The 26152-nt window shown below is 37.1% G+C and overlaps 1 protein-coding gene across 1 annotated transcript; it reads left to right on the top strand.

Moving 5' to 3' along the window:
* Nucleotides 1-3785: 3785 nt before the first annotated feature.
* Nucleotides 3786-24684, top strand: LOC105035174 (sulfate transporter 4.1, chloroplastic). Its single transcript, XM_010910622.4, has 17 exons — nucleotides 3786-4460; nucleotides 4803-4851; nucleotides 4970-5171; nucleotides 5569-5737; nucleotides 6949-7014; nucleotides 7098-7205; nucleotides 8232-8339; nucleotides 8423-8488; nucleotides 19504-19564; nucleotides 19776-19903; nucleotides 20999-21040; nucleotides 21174-21290; nucleotides 22359-22410; nucleotides 22718-22856; nucleotides 22984-23057; nucleotides 23726-23802; nucleotides 23874-24684. The coding sequence occupies exons 1-17, from the start codon at nucleotides 4173-4175 to the stop codon at nucleotides 24147-24149; spliced, it is 2022 nt and encodes a 673-aa protein (XP_010908924.1). The 5' UTR covers nucleotides 3786-4172; the 3' UTR covers nucleotides 24150-24684.
* Nucleotides 24685-26152: the final 1468 nt, after the last annotated feature.

Here is a 26152-nt window from a genome sequence, read left to right as displayed (position 1 = left end):
TTCATATAATTTTTAGCATAAAAAATTATATTAGATCTAATTTTTATCATAAAAAATTAGAGAAGAAAAGTTCTTCTTAAAGGCATGAAAGAAAGAGAGAAAGGTTCTCTCTTGTGCGTGAAAAAATTGAGAAGAAAAGGTTCTTCTCTTGATCTCTATCATAGAGATCTGATGTGTGGATCCAGAAAAAAAAAAGAGAGGATCTCTTTATTCTTCATCTTCTTTATGTTCTTCTTAGATCAGTCAAAGTATGGTATCTTCATAAGCTAGCACTTCCAAAAAAATCGATCAGCACAAAGGCTTCGTACGGATATCCATAGAGGTCGGACACGTGTGTGGCTGTTGAGCATCATGAAGAATCAATTGCTATAGATTTCGGATGCAGTGATCTAATACCCACGCTCAAGTATGAAGTTTTGAATTCAATTCATATTTGGATATGATCTAAATATAATTTAGATGTAATCTAATTACATATAGATATGATCTATACTTGTTGAATTTTAGATTTCAGATTTACATACATACATATTAGTTCATATCATGGATCCTGTATGATAGTTTTAGATTTGATCTATGCATATATTATAGATTAAATTATTTAATCTATGTATATTCCATTATAAAATTTTAAAAATACATGCATAAAACTACCACGCTTTCCTTCAAATGGTATCAGAGCAAAGGTTCATTATGATATGAACATATATGCATGTAGAGTTGAAATCTAAATTTAGCAATGCATAAGATATATTATGATCTAATTTTAGATATGATCTAATATAAAATTAGATCCAATATAATTTAGATTAGATCTAAATTTTTGTATATATGATATATGAATTAGATTAGATATTCTGAGTAGCAAAATACTCGGATTGGATAATTATCAAGCCGTCCGATCATAGGAGTAAGTAGGGTTACATGACCCTCTCTTTCCATTCAATGGGGTGCTCTTATGGCATGTAGGGGTGCCACTGTGAGATCCCATAAAGAAAAAAATGAAAGAAAAAAATTTATTTTCTTGCAAAATTCTAGATCTTAAAATCCTAGGTGTTGTATGTAATGCAAGTTGCGAAGAAACTAGTTACATCTAATCTTATTTAATCAAAATTATTTTAATTTAAAATCATAAAAATTTAGATTTGATCTAAAAAATTTTATGATTTAATGTAAAAAATTTAGATAATCCAATAACTGAAAATTTTTTAGATTGGGGCTATCAAGATTTTAGGTCTCACTGGTATGATCTCATCATGGCCCTAAAATTATTGTCCTAATTTATGAGATTTATCATAATCATATAAAAATGATGCAGTAAATGATAAAACATAATACCTCATATAGATAAAATAACTAATGTCATGCAAATGAGTAGGAAGATAATAAAGAAATATCCCATCGTATCCCCATGCAATTGGCTTGTAGGGTGGTAGTGGTGGCGGCGATGTGGGATTAGAGATGTGGCATTAAGAAAGAATTTCAGTTGAGGAAGTTAGAGGGGCGGCATTTGCAAATAATCCAAAAACCATCACTAAGTAAGTCTCTACAGGGTTAATCTTTTCCTCTAAAACTATCAAGGCCATTTCGATCATTTAAATGGGCTTAAATTATAGCAGATGGCAACAGGAGATGGTAGGGATCCAAAAATAAGTCATTAGCAGTCCAGAGATATTTTATTCTAACTGAAAACTTGAGGGATTTAAAAATAATTGTGAGTCAAATTAGGGACTGATAGATAATATTTTTTTCTTATTATTATTTTTTCCTTTCTTCTTCCTCCTCTGTCTGCCCATGGCTTCTCCGCACTGCACACCCCCCCACCCCCTCATTGTCCCCCCGCCCGCGGCTCCTCCGCCATCATCCCCAATCCCACGCTGCACCCCAAAACACAACCACTGCCCCCCTAACCCGCCGGCGCCCGTGGCTTCTCTTTGTGCCCCCCCCTGGCGCCCTGCTGTGGCACACGGCTCCTCCTATCTCGATCCCTTCCCACCCACCCCCTCGGGCCCTCGATGCCCGCGGCTAGTCTGCACCGCCCCCATAGGCCATATCCCCCCCCGACCCGCCCCCCAACAACCCCGATGCCTCGCCCCTCCTCTGCTCTGCGAGACCCGCCCACCCACCCCCGACGACCCATAGCTTCTCCGCGATACCTCCGCCTGCCCACGGAGAGGGCTTTTTCAAATAACAAAAAAATTTTCTGGCATGAAATAGACATAACCTTTGAAATAAAACACGTAGGCTTTAACTAGAAATCCAAATAATTCATATTTAATTTGATGATTAGAAATAAATTATTGGGTTAAGTCAATCGATCTCCGACTAAAGTCAACGAACCTCCGACATCCGACTCAATAACGATCAACCGATTGAATATACAATTCTGACTATGCATCAGTAGACGCCGACTCATGGTCAGCAAACTAATTGACACTCGAAGCCGACTCATGGTCGACAAACTAATTGATACTCGGCTATTACGGAGTGACGACAGAACAATCTTTGACTTGAGATCGTCGGCATATTAGAACTACTAGCCGATGGTCACACGAACGTTCTATCGACATACCAAGATAACCGACATATAGTCGGTCAATCTGCTCAACATGCCGTAACCGTTATTAACGATTATTGACTACGTGCGACGGCAATTATTGGAAATTAACAACCCACTAACTCTATAATTATGGTCCGATAATTTAGTACCATAAAAAGCGAGACTACGTGCTTGACGGTTGTATCGGATTCATCTATAAAAGGAAGATAAGAGAACAGTACTGGTAGGATACTTCTGACCAGAGGTTTGCTACACTCGATATTCAAATTTACTGTTCACCAATTCTCACTCTAACTTAAGTATCGGAGGATCTCCGCTGAATACAACTTCGATCTGTGAGGATGCTGTTTTGTAGATGCTCATCACCGACGACAGACAATAAAGAGTTGGCCGTAATATAAATAAATAATAAAAAAATTAAAATACTCTTTAAAGCTAACACAATCCGATGTGTATATATATATATATATATATATATATATATATATATATATATATATATATATATATATATATATATATATATATATAGTTCTCGGTTCATCTCCATCTATACCATCAATCAATGTCTTGGAAACTTGAAAGCTATATTTAGACCTCCGGTTCATCTCCATCTACACCATCAATCAATGTGTTGGAAACTTGAAAGCTATATTTAAACCTTCAGATGGTATCATTTAGATTTTTTTAAAAGATATGTTAAAATCAACGTCACTAGCTGCGTCATTTGAAAAACTAGTCAGATGTTACAAGCAAGGTCATGAATTATCTGTGGTGCGTATGCGGCACCACAGGATGTGGTGCACCTATGTATGCTAGTTATTGCAGGATGGATGGTTGTGCACAAGCATAGATTATGCGATGGATATTGTATATGTTGTTTGATAGCCACCCATTCTATGGCGCATGGCATCCATGAGTGGATCGCATCCTATGGTGCCACATGTGCACGGCGGGGGATCCGTTCTCCACAAATATTGTCAGCATAAACCTACAACATAAGAACAGCATTTTTGGGGCTCAACCCCGTTACCAAAAAGCCCTACTGCACGAATGCCAAGAAGATTGGTATCTTACACCACAAGTCCATCATTTATCAACCCGATGGTGCGTCAGTGTTACTTGATGGACTCAACAACGGCTCGGGTGGGTACCGTACTAGGAAACTAAAATCCAATGATGCTCTAAAATCAATGCTTTGGCCGTTGTAGGAGTTGGAAAATTCTTCGCGGTGAGACGTGGGAGCTTTCGCAACGCACGAAATTGAGGTAACTTAACTATTGCGACGGTGCACAGAGAGGCACCATAACTTCAGCAGGTATAAGGTTCCTACAATCTGCACCATTCCTTCAAATCGTGATACCAGGAGGCCAGTATCCGGAAGCGAAACAGTAGGAAGAGCCAAACGTTCCAGTTGCCGCCTGCATGCCCACCACCCGGTAATTAACTATTGAACAGTGCTCCACGCTGCGGTGATGGTTTTGGAGCACCAGGATATACAACTTGACCTCCAAATCTACAGTAATATATACCCTGCCACATCCACCTCCACAGTTTCCATCTTATATTAAGCCCAGTCGCCTTCACGTAGCTGGTAGGTGTGAGGTCCGGAATGGAGATACCCTACGCCACTTCCAGCTCTCTGGACCTCCCGGACGGCAAGATCGGCACCGGCGTAGTCCGGCAGGCAAGGTTGACGCCGCTCGGTCACCCATCGCCGCCTCCTTCCTTGGCTACGCCTTTCTTCCGGTGGAGGTCTAAAGCCGGTAGCATGACAGCGGTGGAGTTGCTGGAGCTGCTGCTCCCATGCATCCGGTGGATCCGCACCTACCGCTGGAGAGAGTACCTCCAGATGGACGTCGTCGCCGGTGTTACCGTCGGTGTCATGCTCATCCCTCAGGTGCTTGCACTAGTTTTTTTAATGGGGGAATAGGAAGTTCGAATCATGAAGTTTATTAATTAGTTGTCTTGACAGAGCTACTCAATTTTTGATTCTGGCTGAGGAACAACCATGTCTATTATAACTGGAATTAGGATGCTTAGAACTACAATCAAAACAGTATTAGTTTCTGTCAGCAACATCTTTGTTTTAGTTGTCATTACATCCATAAGGATATTAAAATCTCATGGCTAATATCTATAAATTTCTTATTAAGTTACTTTTTTAATTATCATTACATATCCTTGTATGATTAATTGTCAAGTTGGCACTTGGAGAAACTCACTTTGAATTATTTGTCAGGCAATGTCATATGCAAAGTTAGCTGGGCTTCATCCAATCTATGGGCTCTGTGAGTACAATAATCTCTCTATTTTGCTTACTTTTTTATATTTTATTTAATTTTTTGATCAAAAGTTTGTTGTGTATCAGTTGTTGCATTTTCTGAAACCAGTCGGTTTTCCACACAGATTCTGGTTTTGTTCCAATATTCGCATATGCTATATTTGGGTCATCCCGTCAGCTTGCAATAGGTCCTGTGACACTGGTCTCTCTCGTAGTTTTGAATGCTGTGAGTAACATTGTTGATCCCTCAGATGAGCTTTACACAGAGCTTGCTATATTATTGGCGTTTATGGTTGGCGTAGTAGAATGTATAATGGGGCTGCTAAGGTATCAGACTTCTTCTTCTTCTTCCCCGATTTAACTGGTACAGTTGAACTGTCATGATTATGGCCTTCACATGGTTTGGCTTTGTATCTTCCAACTTTGATGAAGGGGCGTCTGAGTAGGTGTCCAAATCCATGTCTGCATTATTGGTTGCATTTTACGACTTTTCAATTCCTTATTTCCTTAATCAGTGAAAAAAAAAGTTATACTTGTGGCATTATCCTAGGCAACACTCTGTATTGGTTTTTATGTTCTGTCCTTCTTTATAAAGCTCTTGATTTGCATGTTTATTTCTTTTCCTTTTTTTTTTTTTTTTGAATAGACTGCATGTTCATTTCTTGAACAGCCCTTGTCTTCTGAGTCTTCTCTTACGAGGCTATATCTCCATTCTCCCTTTCAGGCTTGGTTGGATTCTCCGTTTCATCGGTCGCTCTGTAATTTCTGGCTTCATTACTGCTTCAGCCATTGTAATCGCACTATCTCAAACCAAATACTTCTTAGGATACGACATAGTTAGGAGCAGTGAAATTGTACCACTTGCGAAAAGTATTGTTGCTGGTTCTGGAAATGTGAGCTCTCAATATCCTTCCTGTTAGTAAACTAGGGAGTCTTTTGTGTTCTTGATATATGGATTTACTGCATGCTCTGCTCGTACTTCCAGCATGCATATGGTTTCAGTTATTACCTGCCATTTGAGAATCCGCCTGCCTGGGATTTTGATTTTTGATAATAAGTTTGCTCAACTTAGAGGTCACTTTCTTTGGCAGCCTATGTCGCAGCAATAAAAGTGATGCCATGAATTTTTGTTGCACTTTCAATGTGAATTCTGTTTGCAATAACTTTTATGGTATTGCAATAATTTCACTTTACAAGGATAAGGCTTGTTAATTTGTAATAACGGCAGCAACTTTTCAATGAGTTGCATTGGATATACCTTGTTTTGATATTGGCATGCAAAGTGTGATCAAAGATTAAATTTTTTTTGTGAAAGAGTTGAAAATCTGTCCTGTGTTTCTTTGTTTACTTTATTTATTTGGTCCTGTTACACCATATAAAACAAAATTTACATGTAATCCAAGAACTAATATTTTTGGTCTCTTATCTGTCAAAGCCTAAATGATGCATCCATCGTTAAAGGTTTTTCTTTTAAATTCTTACATTCACATGAAATATAGCTGGTGGTCTTGTAAACAGAAACAATCACGAAGAAGGGTTTATAAAGATGATGACTCAAACTTGAGATAAAGTTTATTTCTTCGGTGGTTGAACAAGAAATAGACAGTTTTTTTTCCTCCTGAATGACGTTTTAACTGATATATGAAGTGTACTTGCTACTTTGCCGTCCTTTATCTCAACCATGCAATCAACCAGTCGTTTTATAAATTGTGCCAACGAGGGAAAATCTTGGTAGGAGTTATTAGTTAACAGTGCCCAAAGAGTGGATAAGTAGAGTTGCAGCACGAACAGGTTTTCGCCTTCATTGGCTACTATATTGTGAAAATTTACTAATTCTGCAACTATCCATTTTCACAACTTGCAAGATGAATGTGTGAAGCACAAATTGGCATCAGGTCACACTTACAGATTTATTTTTTTAAGGAGCCCAAATTTTATTTGTTTGTCCTCAGTAACAATTTTAACTATCTTTCATGCCCTTCCTTTGAAGTTCAGAACTGTTCGTCGTGTTACACAAGTGTTGTTGCTTTACATCCTACGATGAATTTGTTTCAAGAATCATTAATATATACTAGCTCTATTACTGACTTCCTTCTTGTTGCAGTTCTCGTGGCCCCCCTTTGTAATGGGATCTACCATTCTTTCAGTTATCATCCTCATGAAGCACCTGGTGCCTATTACTTTTTTTGAAGTTCCAACTAATATTCAAGGAGAGCAAACATAATGACTGTTGCCATGACTAAAATGTTGCAGGGGAAAACAAAAAAGAATTTGAAATTCCTTGGTTCTTCAGGACCACTTCTAGCAGTCATACTGGGTACATCTTTCATGAAAGTCTTTCATCCATCTTCAATTTCTGTGGTAAGATGTACGTCTGTCAGATTCGCCTGCATAGAAGATTGTGATATTAGTTGCTTTTTATATTTGATTTGACAAGATTCAGATGTAAGGGCATGTTCTCCACTTTGTATTTTCATTCATTTTATGCAAGAACAAACCTAACTAAGGGAAGGCTAGTTACTGCTTAAAATTATATGCAATCAAAGATCATCTCTTGCAATGACGTTCCAACATGAGAAGTTACGAGAACACAGCCAAAGTGAGAAATTAGAAACCTATAATATGGTGATGCATATATGCTAGGACCTTTTAAACTGAGTCTTTCTTGTAAGCATGCAAAGAGCTATACTTGAAGGAAATCTTCTGTAAATGGCTTTGAAACATAGATTTAGCATCTTCATCTACCCAATATTGTCGTCACCAACTTCATATTTTCTAAGATGCCACATCTCATTGTTTATTAGTTTTTAATAATAGAAGATAAAAGTTTAGTTACTGATAGGATTATTCATCTCATTGCTGTAGGATCAGATTCCACTATATAACCTTTCCAGAGTTATCCAGACAAAACTTTGGTTGTCATTTGTTGTGAGTGGGATAGTGATGTAAAGATATGGAAATGGAGAAAATCAATCAACTGTTTCGCATTGATGTCAAAATTTCCAAATGAAGGACAATATCATATGCAAATCTTTTTTCTTTTTTGATAGAAATCAGATATAAATCTTAGCAAGAAGAATCAGGCACCTGCTCTGGAGTTTGTTATATTTGTTTTTGACATGGTGTCTCATGTTCAAGTTATATATATATCAAATGTTGTGGAAAAGTTTGCGACTCTGATGACATTTTGAAGATACAAGGAGGGAATTCTGATTAGCCAATTCACATATATAATACAACATGCATAATATGTACAGACCTCTTGTGAATGATAGACTGTTTAGTCCTTCAGTAGGCCAATATGATCGCCACTTTTCCTTTTCTCTTTCTTAAAGAACTACAGCTTCTTCCAGGTAATAAGATTTGTTCCATTTTTATTACTTTTAGATAGGTGAAATACCGCAAGGGCTTCCAAAATTCCATATTCCTGGAGAATTTCAGTATGCACGATCCCTAATATCGACTGCATTTCTCATCACGGCTGTGGCGGTTTTGGTAAAATCAAAATTTTGTTCTCCCTCTCCATCCTCTCCTCTCATTTTCCAGAGTAAATAATCACTAACAATTTGGAACTTTAGGAATCTGTGGGGATAGCCAAAGCTTTGGCAGCAAAGAATGGGTATGAATTGGATCCAAATCAAGAGGTAAAGACTGGAAAACTTTATATCACATAAGCTTTTATTTTGGTAATGAGAACTGATGTCTCTAAAAACATACGCAGAATTCTCTTCTTTCACATATGCTGTATTAACTTGTTTTCAGAAAAATAATGATGCAGTAGATTCTAGTTTTCACAATTTATCACTAATACCAAACTGGGCCTGGACAAGGCAATACACTAGAAGAATGTTTCTCACAATCTCACCGATTGCTCATTGGAACACATACAGCCACATGCACATGGCTGGCTTTTTGTCAAACTGAAATTTCTTGACATATATGGAATCGATCTGTATACTGATTTAAATCCTTTTCGCTTTAATCTCAAATTATGTTTTCCTTCTTGAGATCCTCCTAGATAAAATGTTGTTGTAGCAAAACGTCAATAAACAAGAAATCGAAGAGACAAAGAACAATGCAAATACACAGGATTTACATAGAAAACCCCTAAATCAAGGGAAAAACCACAGACAGAGAAGGACGAAGATTTTCACTATCTTTAATCATGAAGATTATAGAGTACAAGAGAAAAAAAATTCTAAAAAAGTACTCATGCCTCAAAGATAACATATCTCACCAAAATAGATATACCGAGATATAATCAGAATCAAATTGGATCCGTACCATGGGGTCGCCGTCTTCGCACCCTCGGATTCTAGTTGAAGTGCCACATCGTAATGGTAACGGTATTGGGCTACACTCCGCCAAACAAGTTGGAAAGGCCCCTATTATCTCTGTGGCCAGTGCTAATCTAAAATACAAGATGTTGTGGGGGTTATCCCACCTCACCTTATCATAGAGCCGACCTCAACTTAAGGCCGAGGTCACCACAAAACCAACCTCAACTTGAGGCTGAGGTTACCATAAAACCGACCTCAACAAAAAGCTGAGAACAAAAAGAGACTGAGCTCATAAGAAAGCCGACTTGAATTAGAGGTTGAGTTCATATAAAGCCAACCTGAACCAGAGACTGAGCTCATAAGAAAACCGACTTGAAGTAAAGTGTTCCATATATCTGAGACGTCTGATCTCATATGATACTTGATCTTACTTCGATCTTTTATCGAGATGAGCCATTACATTAGTGGCAGAATCATTCTGTGAGAGCCCATCACAATCTCTACAACTAAGTTATAGCTGACCACGATCTCACATACAGCCATGCTATAACTCATCCTCAGCTGCCACATACAGCTAAATATGACCTCATTTTCAGCTAATACACCTAGTTATGCTCTAGCTCACTCATAACTGGCTTTTAACAGCCTAACAAACTCCTCCAACGACCAAACAAATTCTCTAATAGTCTCATCAGCCCCTCTATAAATAGAGGACCAAGGGATCATTCAGGTAAGTTCTGACTCCTAAGTTTCGAGCTCAAACTAGAGCTCAAACTAGAGAGAGACTGTCACTAGGACTCTAGCTCCCATAAAGTCACAAATCCTCTTGCTCTCTATTTTACTTTTTCCACCTCCTGTTCTCGAGGCTTAAAAGCATCAGAGGGTCAAAGACCAGAGAATCTCCATCGATTTTTGACTTATTTTGCAGGTTCCTTCACAGAAGACTCAGATCGAATTACTGTAGCCACTCCAGCATGGATTCATCTGATCTCTTCTTCTGAGATTTTGAGCCTCATAACAATAAATTGATGTTAGAAGGGGGGCCTGTGCCAACAACTTTATGAAAAAATGATAAATCAGAGAGCATAAAATAACTACGTGCCTTCACTGTCATTCTCTGGAGATGTGCCAAAACTAGCTTCACCTCCATTTCAATGGAGATTGGGGGACAGATGAAAGTTCTTCCCCAAAAGGGCATCACATTGACGATAAACCTTCAATAAATTTTTTTTTAATATCTCATTTCTTATCCATAGGAGGTTAGATCTCTTTGTATAATCTTATCAAGTCACATCACTTTACTACACGATCCTTAAAACTTTAAGCTGTTAACTCATGGCATTAATGAAAACGGTCCCTATATACTGTGAAGTGACGACACTCATCAATTCAGAAAATCAAAGGGTCAGGCTCGGTGCTCAAGAACATGATGGGCAAAAATATTCTTTTTGACCTTTTCTTTTTTCAAGACCCTCAAACAGAACTCATGACCTCTATGGTAATAAACTCTCAAACTCTATTTATTATTCTATTATTTTCTTTGCAGGTCAACAGGTTCTTGAGCACGTGAGCTAAGAAAAAAAAATCAAACAAGGACAAAAAAGTCTATCCGAATGAGATATATGTTTAAGAAAACTCAAGTTCCGATTTGAGATTTTAAAACAACATACTCTTGAAAGGGAAGGAGATGAAATATCTTAAGATAAATTTCATCTAATATATGGGAGATCCAATCTACCTATAACGACATCGGATAGAGGTATTTCTTAAACCTCTATTATATTCAATTTATTAAGATTGGTTTGTTCTTAATTAATCAATCTAATCTTTAAAGCCATATTATTCTTAATATTTTGAACTTATTATATTAAGCTATATATGCTTCATGATTGACCCAACTGAGGTAAGATAATATTCATGTTGTAAAGAGATAACATTTTCAATCTTACATCAGTTATGGGTTAAGAGGAAGTATGGCTAATATGGATCGAAACTTTTTCCCTCTTCGTAAAGAGTAAAACTATGAAGCTCCAAATGATCAAAGCTCATTGAGGCCCAAAAATGGTTACGAGTCAAAATGGATAATATCTCATATACATAGGGGTAGAGTTAACCCAATCATTTGAGCCAACTAACCCCTTGATCGTAATTATTCATTATAAATATAATTATTTAAGTTCTATATAGGATAGTTAAACATGAATCGGACTGTGTGAGGTTAGACAGATCAATATATATATATATATATATGTGTGTGCATATATTAGAAAAAAAAGAAGAAGAGAGAAGAAAATTCTCATGCATTTGGCCTTGGACATGGCCAAGGTCACCTTACAGGTGACATAAAAAATAAAGAAGAAAAGAAAAGAATAGAAAAGAAAAGAAAGGATGAAAAGGGGGAAAGAAGGGAGAAATCAGCTCCCTCCGCCCAAGGTAGTTAGCGAGCCTCCGGTGCCCCCATGCACATCTCGACGTCGGATCCACCAAATCGACGGTCCCGACATCTACGCTTCTCTTCTCCGGCCTGAACAACGTCGGCTCCCATGAGCCTCTGATGCCAAAACACCGCCAGTTCCGTCGGATTGATGGCTTCCTGATGTAGCCTCGCCTGTGCTCCTCCTGGTGCTTGACTTCGATGGAACAGCCTTCCTCGGCATCCCCGGCACTCCTGTGCGCCTCTTAGAGCCAGGAACGGCCGATCCGCCTTCACCGACGCCTCCTGGAGCCATGAATGGCAGACCGGCCTTCCCCGATGTCTCCCTCGCTCTCGTGCCTCCTGACGATGGACTCCACCGAATTGGTGGCCCCCAGTGGTCTCCGACTCTCCTGTCTGCTTCTGTGGGCGTTCCCAACACCAAATCCGATCCGATTGGTGGACCTTCGACGTCAACACTAGTCAGGTCGGTAATCTTTAGGCTCCTATGCACCTCGCCTCCTCACGATGTCGGTCATGGGTAGTTCGATTCTCTCTCGAGTTACTCTGCACCTCGCCTCCTCCCGGTGTCGAGCATGGGTAGCTCGGTTCTCTCTCGAGCTGCTGTGCACCTCCTAAGCTCTCATGCATCTCCTCCCAATAGATCGATGATATCCCAAGCTTCTATGCATCTCCATTGTTGGAACAAAGTTCTCTTATGCCAAACCTTGTCGGACTGAGATGATGAGGAGACCTATGAGTGTCTCCAAAGCCTAGAAGTGATGAAGGCCCTGTCTTCAACAAACCTCCACCGAGTGCGTTGCGCATGAATCTGACCTCGGATAAATCTAAAGTGGCCTGAATGAGGCCGACACACGAATCTGACCTCCGACAAATCCTAGGTGACTTGCAGGATCATCCTGTTTGCACCTTACTTTCAACATCATCAAGCCGAGGACATTGATTTCCGGCCCTGTGCTTCTTATGCGCTGAGGCAACCCACGAGTATCTCCAAAAGTTCAGGTCTTGAAAAAAAAAAAAGAGAGAGAGAAAGAGAGCCTGATCTCTAGTCAAAATTAAAATGATCCAAAGCACAGACAAGATGGCTCAACACATTGGGAGGCCTAAAGCTAAATACTAAAATATAATTTTTTTATTAAATTTTATATAATTTTTTACTGAAATTTTATTTTTCTAACTTTTTGAGATGCAAAATTTTTAATTAAATTTTTATAATAAAGTTCTTCTAATATTTTTTTTAATTTATAATATAGTTAATCTATTTAATCTTTTTTAAGATATTGTTGATCTTAAGTAAGATTTTATTAATTTTAATTTTAAAATTTTTTTCTACCGAAGCAACACTTATTAAAATTATTAATATTATTCTAAAAGTAATATATGCATTTGAAAAAGAGTCGAGCCATTTTATATGATTGAGTATGTCCATTGGACTGTTATTTTCTACTTATATAATTTTTTTAAAATTTTTAGCTCTGAAAATAAATCTAAATCATCAATATCAGAGTAGTTATTATATTTTAAGAAACATTCAAGATTAAGACAATATTTTTTCAAACTATCATTGTCTGATTACTTCAATTTTTTATCGCTAAATACAAAACTAAATATATTTTCAATATATCTGAAACTGTTCTAATTTTCTTTGGAGTGAAAAAATTGCTTAATTTACTATATATAAGAAATAATTAATTCTAAATATTTCTTCAAGGGATTTTATTATTTCATTGTAAATATTCTCATCAAATTATTTCTTTCTATAAATGATACATTTATCATAAAATTTAAGCTCTATTTTTATTTCAAATATAATTTCTTTAAAAAAAATTATAGTAGATGAAAATCTATATTCTCTATATTTTTCAAAAATAGAAAGAAGATCTTTTAGTTGTTCTATAGCAACATCAATATGTATATTTTTTGATTGTAAATTTTACTAACTAAGTTAACAGCAAATAATATATTATACCAAATAGTCATACCCAACAAAAACTCAAAATTTTCAAACTCATATGTTGCTAAGCAATTAGCTTCACTTTTAGTTTTAGAATTTTCACTAATTTCTGCTAATTTCAATAAAACATCTTTTATTTGTGGAGATTGAAATCTTATTGCTTTAACATTTTCAATACGACTTTTTCAATATATTTATGACAATGATTTAAGAGTTAGATTAGATATATTATTGTGTAAAATTTTTTATCATTTAGTAGAAGAAGAAAATAATGAATATATATATTGTACCACTCTAAAAACTGATATAACTTTAGTACAAGAATTAGCCTTCATATATTTCTGTTTGCCCTTCATATTATATCCAATATGAAGCATTTTTTGTACACGACTATAGGAGTTTATTTAGAAATATATACTATGTACAAAACATCTGAACATAGCCCCAATACAAACATTTGCATTAGTAAACGGAGAGGACTAAGTTCAAAAAGTAAAAAGAAAACAAAAGAAACAACAACTATGAATAATACAGTAGATCCAAAAGGTATAAAAATTATTAGAAAAGAAATATTAATCTGAGTAACCCAGCCAAACTTTGAACCTGAACAAAAGGTGTGTAGTATACTGAAGCAGGGATAAGTGGCCTCCATCTATAATAGTAAAGATTTAGCATGATTGTTACAAAAGATGCTGTTAAAAGTAAAGGGAATCCATAGCCCGATTCAAGTTGAACCTTCTTTTTATAAAAAAAAATAACAATGCAGCATTATTTCTTTGACCACGCTATTGCCAGTTCCAGTTGCCATATGTGTCACAACTCAGGAAAGGAAAAAAAATAAAAGAAACAAACCGATACATGGAGACTCTGACCTTCCGTCTTCCTTGCCGTCGCTCAGACATCGGAAGCTCGAAAACCCCCCGCCGTGGTGCCGCCGGAAGCCTGAAACTCTGCCCTGCTAGAGATATCCCTCAAGCGTGGAATGTCCACCATCGGAGACCAGGAGACGCCCCTCAAGTCAGATCGTTACCATCGGATGATGGGACGGGTCCGCATCCTCTCTATCGACGGTGGTACCACCGGTGCCTTTGATGGTCTTCTCATTGGTGTCGCCCTCACTTGCCTCAAGGCCTCCCTCTGCAAGCTCTCCGACAACCCCACTGCCCGAATTGCCAACTTCTTCGCCCATGGCCCTGACGAACAACCGCTTTTCTCTGCCTCGAGGCCTCCTCACCCACTCCTGTCTCGTCGCTCCCGCTCGTCGTCTCCTATCTCGTTGTCTCCATCTTTGTCTCCAGTGCCATTCATCTTCTCGTGCCCGTAGGTGGATGGCTGGATGTGGTGCAAATGGATGGCAGAGGGAGGGGGCCTGGGGGCCTAAAACAAATTGGGGCCTAAAGCCCTTGCTTTGGTGGCTTTACCCTTAAGTCGGCACTGAGCACAGATCAAGCCAGAGCCAAACAACAAGCAATCAAGTAGAACTCGCAAGTTCTCACACAAAAACTCCTAGTAAAAGACTCTTAAGCTTCCATCTGCTATTCTCTCTTTTTCTTCTTGTAGGATCAAAGGAGAAAAATATAGCCAAGCCGAAATCAAAATCATAGCCGAACCAAAATAGAAATCGAGCCAACATAAAGCAAAAACAAGTCCAAATGGAGTCAAAGCTTAAGCCCAAGCTAAGGCAAAGAATAAGGAGTTAAACAGAATCCAGAGGCTCTCAAACAGAATGCATAACCTCCATGGTAATAGATTCTTAAACTACATCTACTATTTTATTTCTTTTTGCAAGACAACAGGTTCTTGAGCACATAAACTAAAACAAAAGTTAAATAAAGCCATGACGAATATCAAGCCCAAATATAAGGTGAAGATTGAGTAGATAAGACTAAATAAATTTGACTTCATCAAAAAATTGACCTCAATAAAAAAGCTCAACAGAGGCTCATCAGAAGGTGAGACACCCAATCTCCAGATAAGATCTTCTGAAAATCCAATCCTCAGAGTTGGTAGAACCTTAAGAGGCATAGAGATAACGATCTCCTCAAAATCCAATTCTCAAGATTGGTAGAGCTCCAAAGGGCATAGAAATAAGATCTTTTCAAAATTCAATCCTCAAGATTGATAGAGCCCGGAGAGGTATAGAGATAAGATCTCCTCAAAATTCAATCTTCAGGATTGGTAAAGCCTCGAGAGGCATAGAGATATAATCTCCTCAAAATTCAATCCTCAGGATTGGTAAAACTCCAAGAGACATAGAGATAAGATCTCCTCAACATCCAATCCATAGGATTGGTAGAGCCTCGAGAGGCATAGAGATAAGATCTCTTCAAAATCTAATTCTCCAGATTGGTAAAGCCTCAAGAGGTATAAATGAAAATAAGATCTCCCAAATACTAATCTACAGATCGAGGTTATCTCTCAGTTTGATAAAATACCGATCAGAAGGTCGAGGTTATCTTGAAAATACCGATCTCAAGACTGAAGTTATCTTCAGCTCTATAAAATACTGATCTGAAGGTCGAGGTTATCTTGAAAATATCGATCTCAGGACTGAACTTATCTTCAGCTCTATAAAATACTAACATCAAGGTCGAAGTTATCTTGGATTTTTATTAAATACCGACCTCAGAGTCGAAGTTATCTTGGATTTCTACCAAATACTGATCTTAGGGTCAAGGTTATCTTTTCAGCTCTATAAAATACCGATCTCAGGGTCGAGGTTATCTTCAGCTTTATGAAATATTGATCTTCGGATCGAAGTTATCTTGAAATTCTATTACAGATCTCTCCAAATCCAATCTCCAAACTGGTAGAGCTCTAAGAGGCACAAATAGAGATAAGATCTTCTCAAAATATAATCTCTGGATTGGTATAGCCTAAGAGGAATGAAAAATAAGATCTCCTAAAAATCTAATCTTCGGATTGGTAGAGCCTCGAGAGGGACAAATGAAGATAAGATCTCCTAAATACCGATCTCAAGGTCAAAATTATCTTGATATTCTATCAAATACCGATCTGAAGGTCGAAGTTATATTTCAGTTCTATAAAATATCAATCTGAAGGTCGATGTTATCTTTCAGTTCTATAAAATATCGATCTGAAGGTCGAGATTATCATTCAGTTCTATCAAATACTGATATTAGGATCGAAGTTATCTTGATATTCTATCAAATACTGACTTAAAGATTGAGGTTATCTTTCAATTCTATAAAATATCCATCTGAAGATCGAGGTTATCTTTAGTACTATAAATGATCTGAAGGTCGAGGTTATCATTCAATTCTACCAAATACCGATATGAAGATCGAGATTATTTTTCAGTTCTATAAAATACTGACATAAAAGTCGAGATTATCTTTCAGTTCTATAAAATATTGAACTGAAGATCGAGATTATCATTCAGTTCTACTAAATACCAACCTTAAGGTCGAGATTATCTTTCGATTTTATAAAATACCAACCTGAAGGTTGAGGTTATCTTTTAGTTCTATAAAATATCAACCTGAAGGTCGAGGATATCTTTCAGTTCTATAAAATACCAATCTAGAGGTCGAGGTTATTTTCAGTTCTATAAAATATCAATCTGAAGATCGAGGTTATCTTTCAGTTCTATCAAATACCGACCTAAAGGTCTAGGTTATCTTGAATTTCTACCAGATATTGGCCTCAAGGTCAAGATTATATTTCAGCTCACATAAATATCGATCTCACGATCAAGGTTATCTTTTCAGCTCTACAAAATATCAATCTCTAGGTCGAGGTTATACCTACCTCAGGATTGATGTTATCTTATAAACTATCGATCTCTCCATACTTAGAATTATGAAAATCTTCGAAAGTATTATCAATAACAAATAGTCCGATGAGCTTATTCTTGCACATTATCTTTCAATCTATGAAATTCAATCTTCGGATTAGTAGGGCTTCGAAGGGCACAAATGGAGATAAGATCTTTTCAAATTCAATCTTCGGATTGGTAGAGCTCCGAGAGACATAAATGAAGATAAGATCTCTCAAATATCGATCTACGAATCGATATTATCTTTTAGCTCATATAGATATCGATTTTAGGGTCCAAGTTATTTTGATATTCTATCAAATATAGATCTCTAAATCAAAGTTATTTTGAAATTCTATTGTTGATCTCTGGATCGAAATTATCTTGAAATTTTATTATCGATCTCCAGATCGAGGTTATTTTGAAGTTCTATTAAATATCGATCTCTGGATCGAGGATATCTTCTGATCTACTCAAAATTATGAGCAGTTCACTTGAAAAATTAAATGGTACAAATTTATCACCTCGAACAAGTTGAGAACTTATTTTTTTGGACTACTTCTTTCATCCAAAATAACTTCTTCAAACTCAGAAGTGAAGAGCAAGTGTTGTGGAGTTTATCCCACCTCACCATATCATTGAATCGACCTCAACTTAAGATCGAGTTCACCACAAAACCGACCTCAACTTGAGACCGAAGTCACCATAAAATCGACCTCAACGGGAGTCGACCTCAACAGAAAGTTGAAAACAACAAGAGACTGAGCTCATAAGAAAGCCAACCTGAATTAGAGACTGAGTTCATATAAAGCCGACCTGAATCAAAGACTGAGCTCATAAGAAAGCCAACCTGAAGCAAAGTGTTCTATATATCCGAGACGCTCGATTTCATATGATACTTGATCTCACCTCAATTTTTTATCGAGGTGAGCCATTATATTAGCGGTAGCAATCATTCTATGAGAGTCACCACAATCTCTACAACTAAGCCATAGCTGACCATGATCTCACATACAGCCATACTATAACTCATCCTTAGCTGATACATATAGCTAAGTATGACCTTATTTCCAGCAAATATATACGGTTATGTTCTAGCTCACTTACAGCTGACCTTTAACAGCTTAACAAACTCTCTAACGGCCTCATCAGTCCCTCTATAAATAGAGAGTTAGGGGATTCTCCAGGTAAGTTCTGACTCTCAAATCCCAAGCTCAAACTAGAGGGAGACTCTGCCACTAGAACTCTAGCTCTCACAAAGTCATAAACTTTATAGTTCCATACAAATCCTCCTGCTTTCTATTCTACTTTTTCTACCTCCTGTTCTTGAAGCTCAAATTAACTTAAGCATTGAAGGGTCAAAGATCAGAGGATCCCATCGATTTTTGACTTGTTTTACAGGTTTCTTCGAAGAAGATTCGGATTGGATCGCTACAGCCACTTCAGCATGGCTTCATCCGATCTCTCCGCTTGAGATTTTGAGCCTCCCAGCAACATAAAACATCTCTACAAATGTCTTACATTGAGTTAATATTGTCTAAAATGATGATCCATGATCTTCTAGTACTTGCTAAAAATTGGTTGCATCATATATCTTAAACAATTCAATGTCTTCATTTATGCTACCAAAATGCCTGAAGTTTACAATTTACAAGAATGAGCTTCCTGCTATTATTTTCTGGTTAAAAACAGAATGCATTGGGGGACCAATGCTAATGATTCTGTCATTTCATCTCTTCTGAAATGATTTTGATGTATAATACAATCAATGCTAGACCCAAACACTGGTAATGTCACCGAAAATGGTTGGTTCTCAAATTAAATTATCCCTTTAGAAAATAAACAATAATCAACAAGTAAGGATGGAGTATTTTGAAAAAATTAGCCTATATTCCATGTAATTTAAATTATATACCAAACACTACAATATAGGATTTTCTATTATTTTACAACAACATTACTGTACATACCAAACACTGCAATGTAGGATTACTGTTATTTAATCAGGTAATCACATTCCCTTTGCAATCACAGTACCATAGCAACATTACCTATGTAATGCACCAAATACCTCCATACTCTTTCTGTAATGTACATCATTCAGTACTGTAGCATTCGACATAATTTAACCTTACATTTACAAATTAAATGTAGCATGCAACATAACTTTAACCTTATTATGAATTAATAATCTTTTTACTTTGCTTTTGCAGTTGTTCGGTCTTGGCATGGCCAATATCTGTGGTTCATTCTTCTCTGCATACCCTGCTACAGGTGAATGTCTTAAATGTGCTTTACCAATTGCAAGCATTAAGATATCAAATTATCATTTTTTTCTCTCCTAACACTGCCACTAAAGCACTGATCCCCAGTTAATTTATATATCCGTAATTCTGTCTTTCTTCAATTCTCTCAAAAATTCTGTCTTTCTTCAAAATGAGTACTGACCTTGCATAGCCATGGTAATTTGGCTGTTGCTGTGCAGGTGCTTTTTCTAGGTCCGCTGTAAATCATGATAGTGGGGCAAAAACTGGATTATCTGGGGTTATAATGGGATTAACAGTGGGATGTGCTCTTTTTTTCTTGACGCCATTGTTTACAGATATACCTCAGGTAGTTTTAGCTTATTGTGCAAGTCATGGACTCATAGCAGGATTAGATCCCTGCAATATGCTGACATTAATAACCAAAAATAGAAATGACTGATTGTTGGCATATAAATACAGGTTCCATGTGACAACATTTTTTTCATAATACTGCATAACATGCTAGATCGGTAGTATGAACCCCAAAGAAATTGATTTGTACAAATCACATGGAAACATTTTAACAATACAATTTGCCTGTATTTTTTTAGGTAATTTAAGAAGAAAAGAGAAGGAGTAAATACAGTTCAGATTTTCTTTTGGGATGTTACCATCAAATATTCTCTCCTTGCTTCTGCTTCTTTGTATTTTCTAGCCTTAGTGTCGTAAAATGATGAAACAAGTCCTCAAGTACGTTGATCAGCTTGATCTTGACTGTTAGATATGCCATGGCATTGTTGCTTTTGTTAGAATGATATTAAGTGATCACATGATTTTAGGGATCACACGACAACCCATAATATTTTTCTTTGTTGATGCAATCCTATAGCATTTTCCTTTGTTAATATTATTCTGTATTATTTTTCTTTGTTAGCTTGATTCTATATCAGTGGTTATTATTTTTTATTTATGCAGTCTGTATACTAGTATAAATAACCTCTGAGATGTATTAAATGAAATTGAAATAGAGATAATAAAGTTTCTTCTCTTTTTCCTTTTTCTTTTATTTTTTCTCTTCTTCCGCAAATATTTTATCAGCTTTAGTCAAGAGCCTGAAATTGGGGCTGCCAATTTCTTTGACAACAGGATGGAACATGGCCAACCATTTATTCATCAACTTTAAATATAAGATATCTGTGCTTCTAAAGAATAAGTAATGCAGCCATGCCTTTTACTGGAACTATGGTTTGTAATGCTTATGCATAGGGAATTCCTGCTTTAGTTTATCATATTGGCTGAAGCTATGACCAAATGAGTGGAGGTTTCATTGATAAGGGATCATTATTATCCTGATTGGTTCTTAGACTTATTTTAAACTTGTTTCTGTTAAACTTTTCAACAGTTCAAACTTTCAAGGGATGAATAATTATGCTAATCATATCTTTGTATGTTACTGTTTCAGTGTGCACTTGCTGCCATCGTGATTTCTGTTGGTATAAGTCTTGTAAGTACCTGAATACCAGATCTTGGTAGTATTTTGATCTGTAATATTAATTAAATTATTCTTGCTTAATTTACTTCGTGGTAGGTTGCTTAAGTTATTTGCTCATTTGTACATATAATGTGTATCACATCAGGTGGATTATGAGGAAGCCTTGTTTTTGTGGCATGTGGACAAGAAAGATTTCCTTCTCTGGACCATCACTTGCATTACAACATTGTTCCTTGGAATTGAGATTGGTGTGCTTGTTGGGGTAAGGATCTTTATCTGTTGCTTGTTAATTTGAAATTGGATACAAATTATTCTTTTCATCTTTTTGGATTAATAAAGTCTGATCAAATAGGTTACTTCTTAGAGCAGCCTTGTTTACTCTTCCCCTCTTTAATTTCAGGCTATAATTGGAATTCCATTGTTGTTGTTAAGTGAGTTTGACAACCTTGATGATTACAGCTTGTCCTAGCTATTTAAAGTTGGCCTTATGAATTACCTTGTCCATAGAAACTGAACTGGTTTTCTCTCATAAATGTCATGTATGGAATTTTTTTGAAAATGATCTGGTTCTGTCAAACTTTGTGCCCTACTAACATGCAGCTCTTTGAGTTTTCTATGTCCGGCTCAATCTATCTTAGCTTTGCTGCAAGCACCTCAACTATTTTTCTGCCAGAATCATTCTATGTTCATGCACCTTTCCTTTGCCATCAGACGCAGATCTCCACCTTAGCCACCTGCTATAATATACTGGAAATATCTCTTCTGACACACAGGCCTATTCTTACAAATTAATATTCCTTTCATTTTTTGTCGTGTATTCCTGTAGCAGTGAATGATATCCAAAATAATCACTTCGAGACTGCTTTCTGACTGAAATCTAGCCTGTTTATCAATTTTCAACTATAATTACACCAAGCATAGAGTAACCCAAACCCACCCTTGGTTTCAAAAACCCCCACCCTACCTACGTGGGAACCCAGATTTCTGGGCAGACCGAGCCTTGTACTCATGGAAACAGGACTTTCAAATTGAGGCTGAAAAGAGGGCCAAGACAACTGGATGGAACCCCATCCTCTTGTCTAAGAAGCAAGAGGTGATACCATCCAAGCTAACAGCTAGTGGTACCGCACTAGAGTTGTTGCATATAAAACATCATATCAGACAGATATTATATGAGCAATGCCTAAAACCTGTGAACTCTTATGCTAATGGTCCTTAAAGGTTCAGGATTTCGTATTTGACCAATGCAAGTAGTCCATGTAGATCACATTGCTAGCATCAGTGACTCAAAGTATAAGAAAACCTGATTCTGATTTTATCTATATTGCAGGTAAGCTCCTCCCTTGCATATGTCATCCATGAATCAGCAAATCCACATATTGGTTAGTGCTTCTTCTTGATTGTCCCAAAAATGATTTAGACACTGATGAAAAATAGGTCATGGGAGCTAGCAGACTTGTAACGTAAAATATTTTCAGTCGACTTCAGTTTGAATACACAACTGACAAAGTCATGCTGTAATTACAACTTACAATCATATTAATGTCCATGTTATTTTACATTCTAACACTGAAATTGCTTGAATTTTACATTCATATATAATAACTTTACATGTTCTAACATATCTAATTGCTGTTACTATTTTCTTGGAGTTTGTAATTAGTTGTGTCCTGGATCTTGTTATTGCAGCTGTCTTGGGGTGGCTTCCTGGGACCACCATTTACAGAAACATTGAACAGTATCCTGAAGCATGTATATATGATGGAATTGTTGTTGTTCGAATTGATGCACCAATCTACTTTGCAAATGCCAGTTACATCAGGGACAGGTGAAGGCTTAGGATTTTTAGAATGCATATGAACCAAGAAAATTGATAAATGGCATGCCAAATTTGCAGATTGAATAATCATGCAAACTTGTGAAACATGGAGTTGATTACAATATTTTGTTAGCAGGTTACAAGAATATCAAACCAAAAAGTACGGGCCAGAAACCGAAAAGGTTTATTTCGTGATCATTGAAATGGCATGTAAGTTCTCAAGTTATTCAGAACATAATCAGTTATTTTTTCCCACCGAGGCAAAGGACATTGAAGATGTTCTTATGGATACTGTAAAAAATATGGCTTTTAAAATAAAACACTAGGACTTTTGTCTGTCTTAATTTCCTTTCTTTTATAACCTATCTCTTTATACAGTAAGTTATCCTTACCAATAAATCATTGCAAGAAAAAGAAGAAAAGGGAAATCTAAAGGTCCTATAAAGCACAACGAAAATAACCCTGTTATTTTTCCTGTTGATATAGTGATAATTTAGCAAGTATCTACTATTGCTTTATCATGGTCTGTATCACAAACAGAATTTACCAAGTGATCTTGTTGAGATTCCTAAATTCTTGATTAACAAGCATCCGTTAGATATTGCAAGAACGTGGATTTAGAATCTGTGGAATTGGTGAAAAAAAACCTGGTCATTTGAAGTAGCTTATGAAAATTTACATTCAGCCCACAGTCAATCTGGGTCCTCTATTCCTTATAATGACGTGCCTGGAAGATAACAGCAAGGGTCAGACATAGTGCTATGAGTTAGTGTAGCAGGGTTGACAAGAGAGTAATTATTCCTATACTAATACATAATCATTGTTTTCTTTCTTTCTCTCTCTCTTTCTTTTATCTATTACTTGTATATCTTGTGCAGCTGTTCCATATATTGACTGTAGTGCTGTTCAAGCTCTCAAGGACCTGCATCAGGAGTACAAATCACAAGAAATCCAGGTCAACCTCTTTAAATCTGAGATTCCATTTCTTACTTTGCATTCTAACTGATCCCATGGGAACTTCTGCAGATTGCAATTTCCAATCCAAACCGGAAAGTTCTGCTGACTCTCTCAAGATCAGGCCTTGTTGAAATGATTGGCAAGAATTGGTATTTTGTGAGCGTGCATGAGGCTGTCCAGGCTTGCCTCCAGGAAATGTCGAACTTGCATGGGACTGCACCAAGAATACTGGGGAATTCGACTGCCTGTGGGCAACCTGATTTCCTCCAAAAGCTATGGAAACAACAAGATGGAGATGAATCCCCTCCTGGTCAAGAGCCTTTGCTGCCTGTAAAGGTGGTCTGAGTGTCGTTTCTCGACTGGCTTATCATTTGCTGGTTCGGTCAGTGCTATCCTATGTCCATGAACGGTATGAAAAACTAGAGTATTATGGCCTTCTCGAGTAGGATACTTCATGCCGGTGACAAGTTGGACGGCGTTCTAAAGTATAACTAATAATGGCAGACTTGAGATCCCAGGACTGAAATCAGCTTTGTTGGAAAGAAATGATTCCACAGCAGAGCCACTGGCTAATGGCCTTGAAATTACTCACCTTCGTATCTTGTATATCCTTGATTGTTTGCTTGGTTTTGAAGTTTTACAGGCTTTAAAATTAGGCTGGCAGACACGTGCTTCATGGTTAGTGATCAGTGGGTCCAATTAATTTGCGTCGACCTACAATTGATTGTGGATGTGCTGTCAGCTACCAGATAAGAATGAGAACGTAAAGCCATCTTGTACAAAGCCTCGAGGTTCCAAAAAATGTCAGCAATTTGTAAAGGATCCTCAGCTACTTTATACATTAAACCTTATGTTCTATAGAAGGACATTAATTCCCACCTGTGAATGATCTTACAAGTCTATCCCTTTTTCTCTGTTCTTTTCTTCCTTTTTCTTTTGACATTATTTTTACTAGCGCACTTCCTAGAAAATAAACTGGGCTTTAAAAAAAAAAAAAGAAACTCTTGTATTTTGCATGAAATTGCAAATACCCTTGTGCATTTTGAAATGTACGTTGCAACACCAATCGTGCATTTGCATATAGCTCAAATAGGTCCAAAATCTATCCAATTTTGATCATGCTTGCCGGAGATACCTACATAGCAGCTGATGTGTAGGAAGTAACATTTTTTTGAAAGGAAGGGAGGCTGTGAAAAGGATCGGCCACCCATCATTTGTTATTAACTGAAGCTATTTACAGGGGATGGGTTTACAAGGAGATAAAAGACTACATGGAAGGGCCTGTGTACAAACCAAAAAATAGAGATCAACATCACTTCAAATTACAGGTTACAGAAATCAGAGCAAGTGAGGTCGAGCAGCGATGTTGGCAAGGTTCCTTGCAAGATTCCTTGCGGTATAAAAACAGAGCCATTGGTAACAGGTAGTAAGAGCACCTGGCAACAGGATTGTGAAGGAAAAGAGGCAGCATCAAAAGCCAATGACACAGAGGTGAACACGTTGCAACTATGATTATATTGATCTTTCTCTCAATTTTGTGGTTGCAAGGGAGGTGCGGGGCCTAAATGTCACTGGGAATGCTTCTGATGTTGGTCCACACTCGTCTGAATTCAGGAAGAACAGAGTGATTGCAAAGAACCAACCAATCATTGAAGGTCTAGATTGTCAAACCCCAAATCCGGGACATAACACGACCATGCTACCAAAGGATACCATCCTCAATAACACCAAGTCTATCAATCATAATCAGCTAAAATACATCATAAATAAAATATAATAGAAGATCCAGTTTTATTATTCATCAGATAATTAAACCAATATTGGTTCAGAGCATCTAAATTCAAAATCAAATACAAATCCATTATTGGTGCATTAAACCAGCTTCAAGACACGTGGCATCATCATATGAGATCAAAAAGATATCAATCTCAAAACATCAGATTCCAGCAGATCAATTTATCGGTTAGCAGATTCAGCTCGATATTTTACCGACCTGAATGAAAGACATCCTTATATTCTGTAAGGATGACGTCTCAGCAGACAAGAAAATATTCAGGTTGGATATTTATCGACCTAAATCCCAATGCCTCCTATATCCAGGATGACTATTATGACGTCTCTCTCTCACCCTGGTCATATACCGAAGAGAACTATTACAATGATAGACTTAGTCATTCTCGAATACCCACCGTGGTTTCTACAACTCAATCACAGTTGGCCACGATCTCATATCTAACTCATATGCACAGCTGTATGCCAGCTCATTTATAAATGACTCTCTAACTGCCTAACAAACTCCTCTAACGGCCTACCAAACTCTGAAATGGCCTCCTCATCCCCTCTATAAA

This window comes from Elaeis guineensis, chromosome 10 (genome assembly GCF_000442705.2).
Source record: "Elaeis guineensis isolate ETL-2024a chromosome 10, EG11, whole genome shotgun sequence".
Lineage (NCBI taxonomy): Eukaryota > Viridiplantae > Streptophyta > Magnoliopsida > Arecales > Arecaceae > Elaeis > Elaeis guineensis.
Note: the sequence above shows the minus strand (reverse complement) of the source record. Positions and strands in the feature narration are given on the sequence as shown.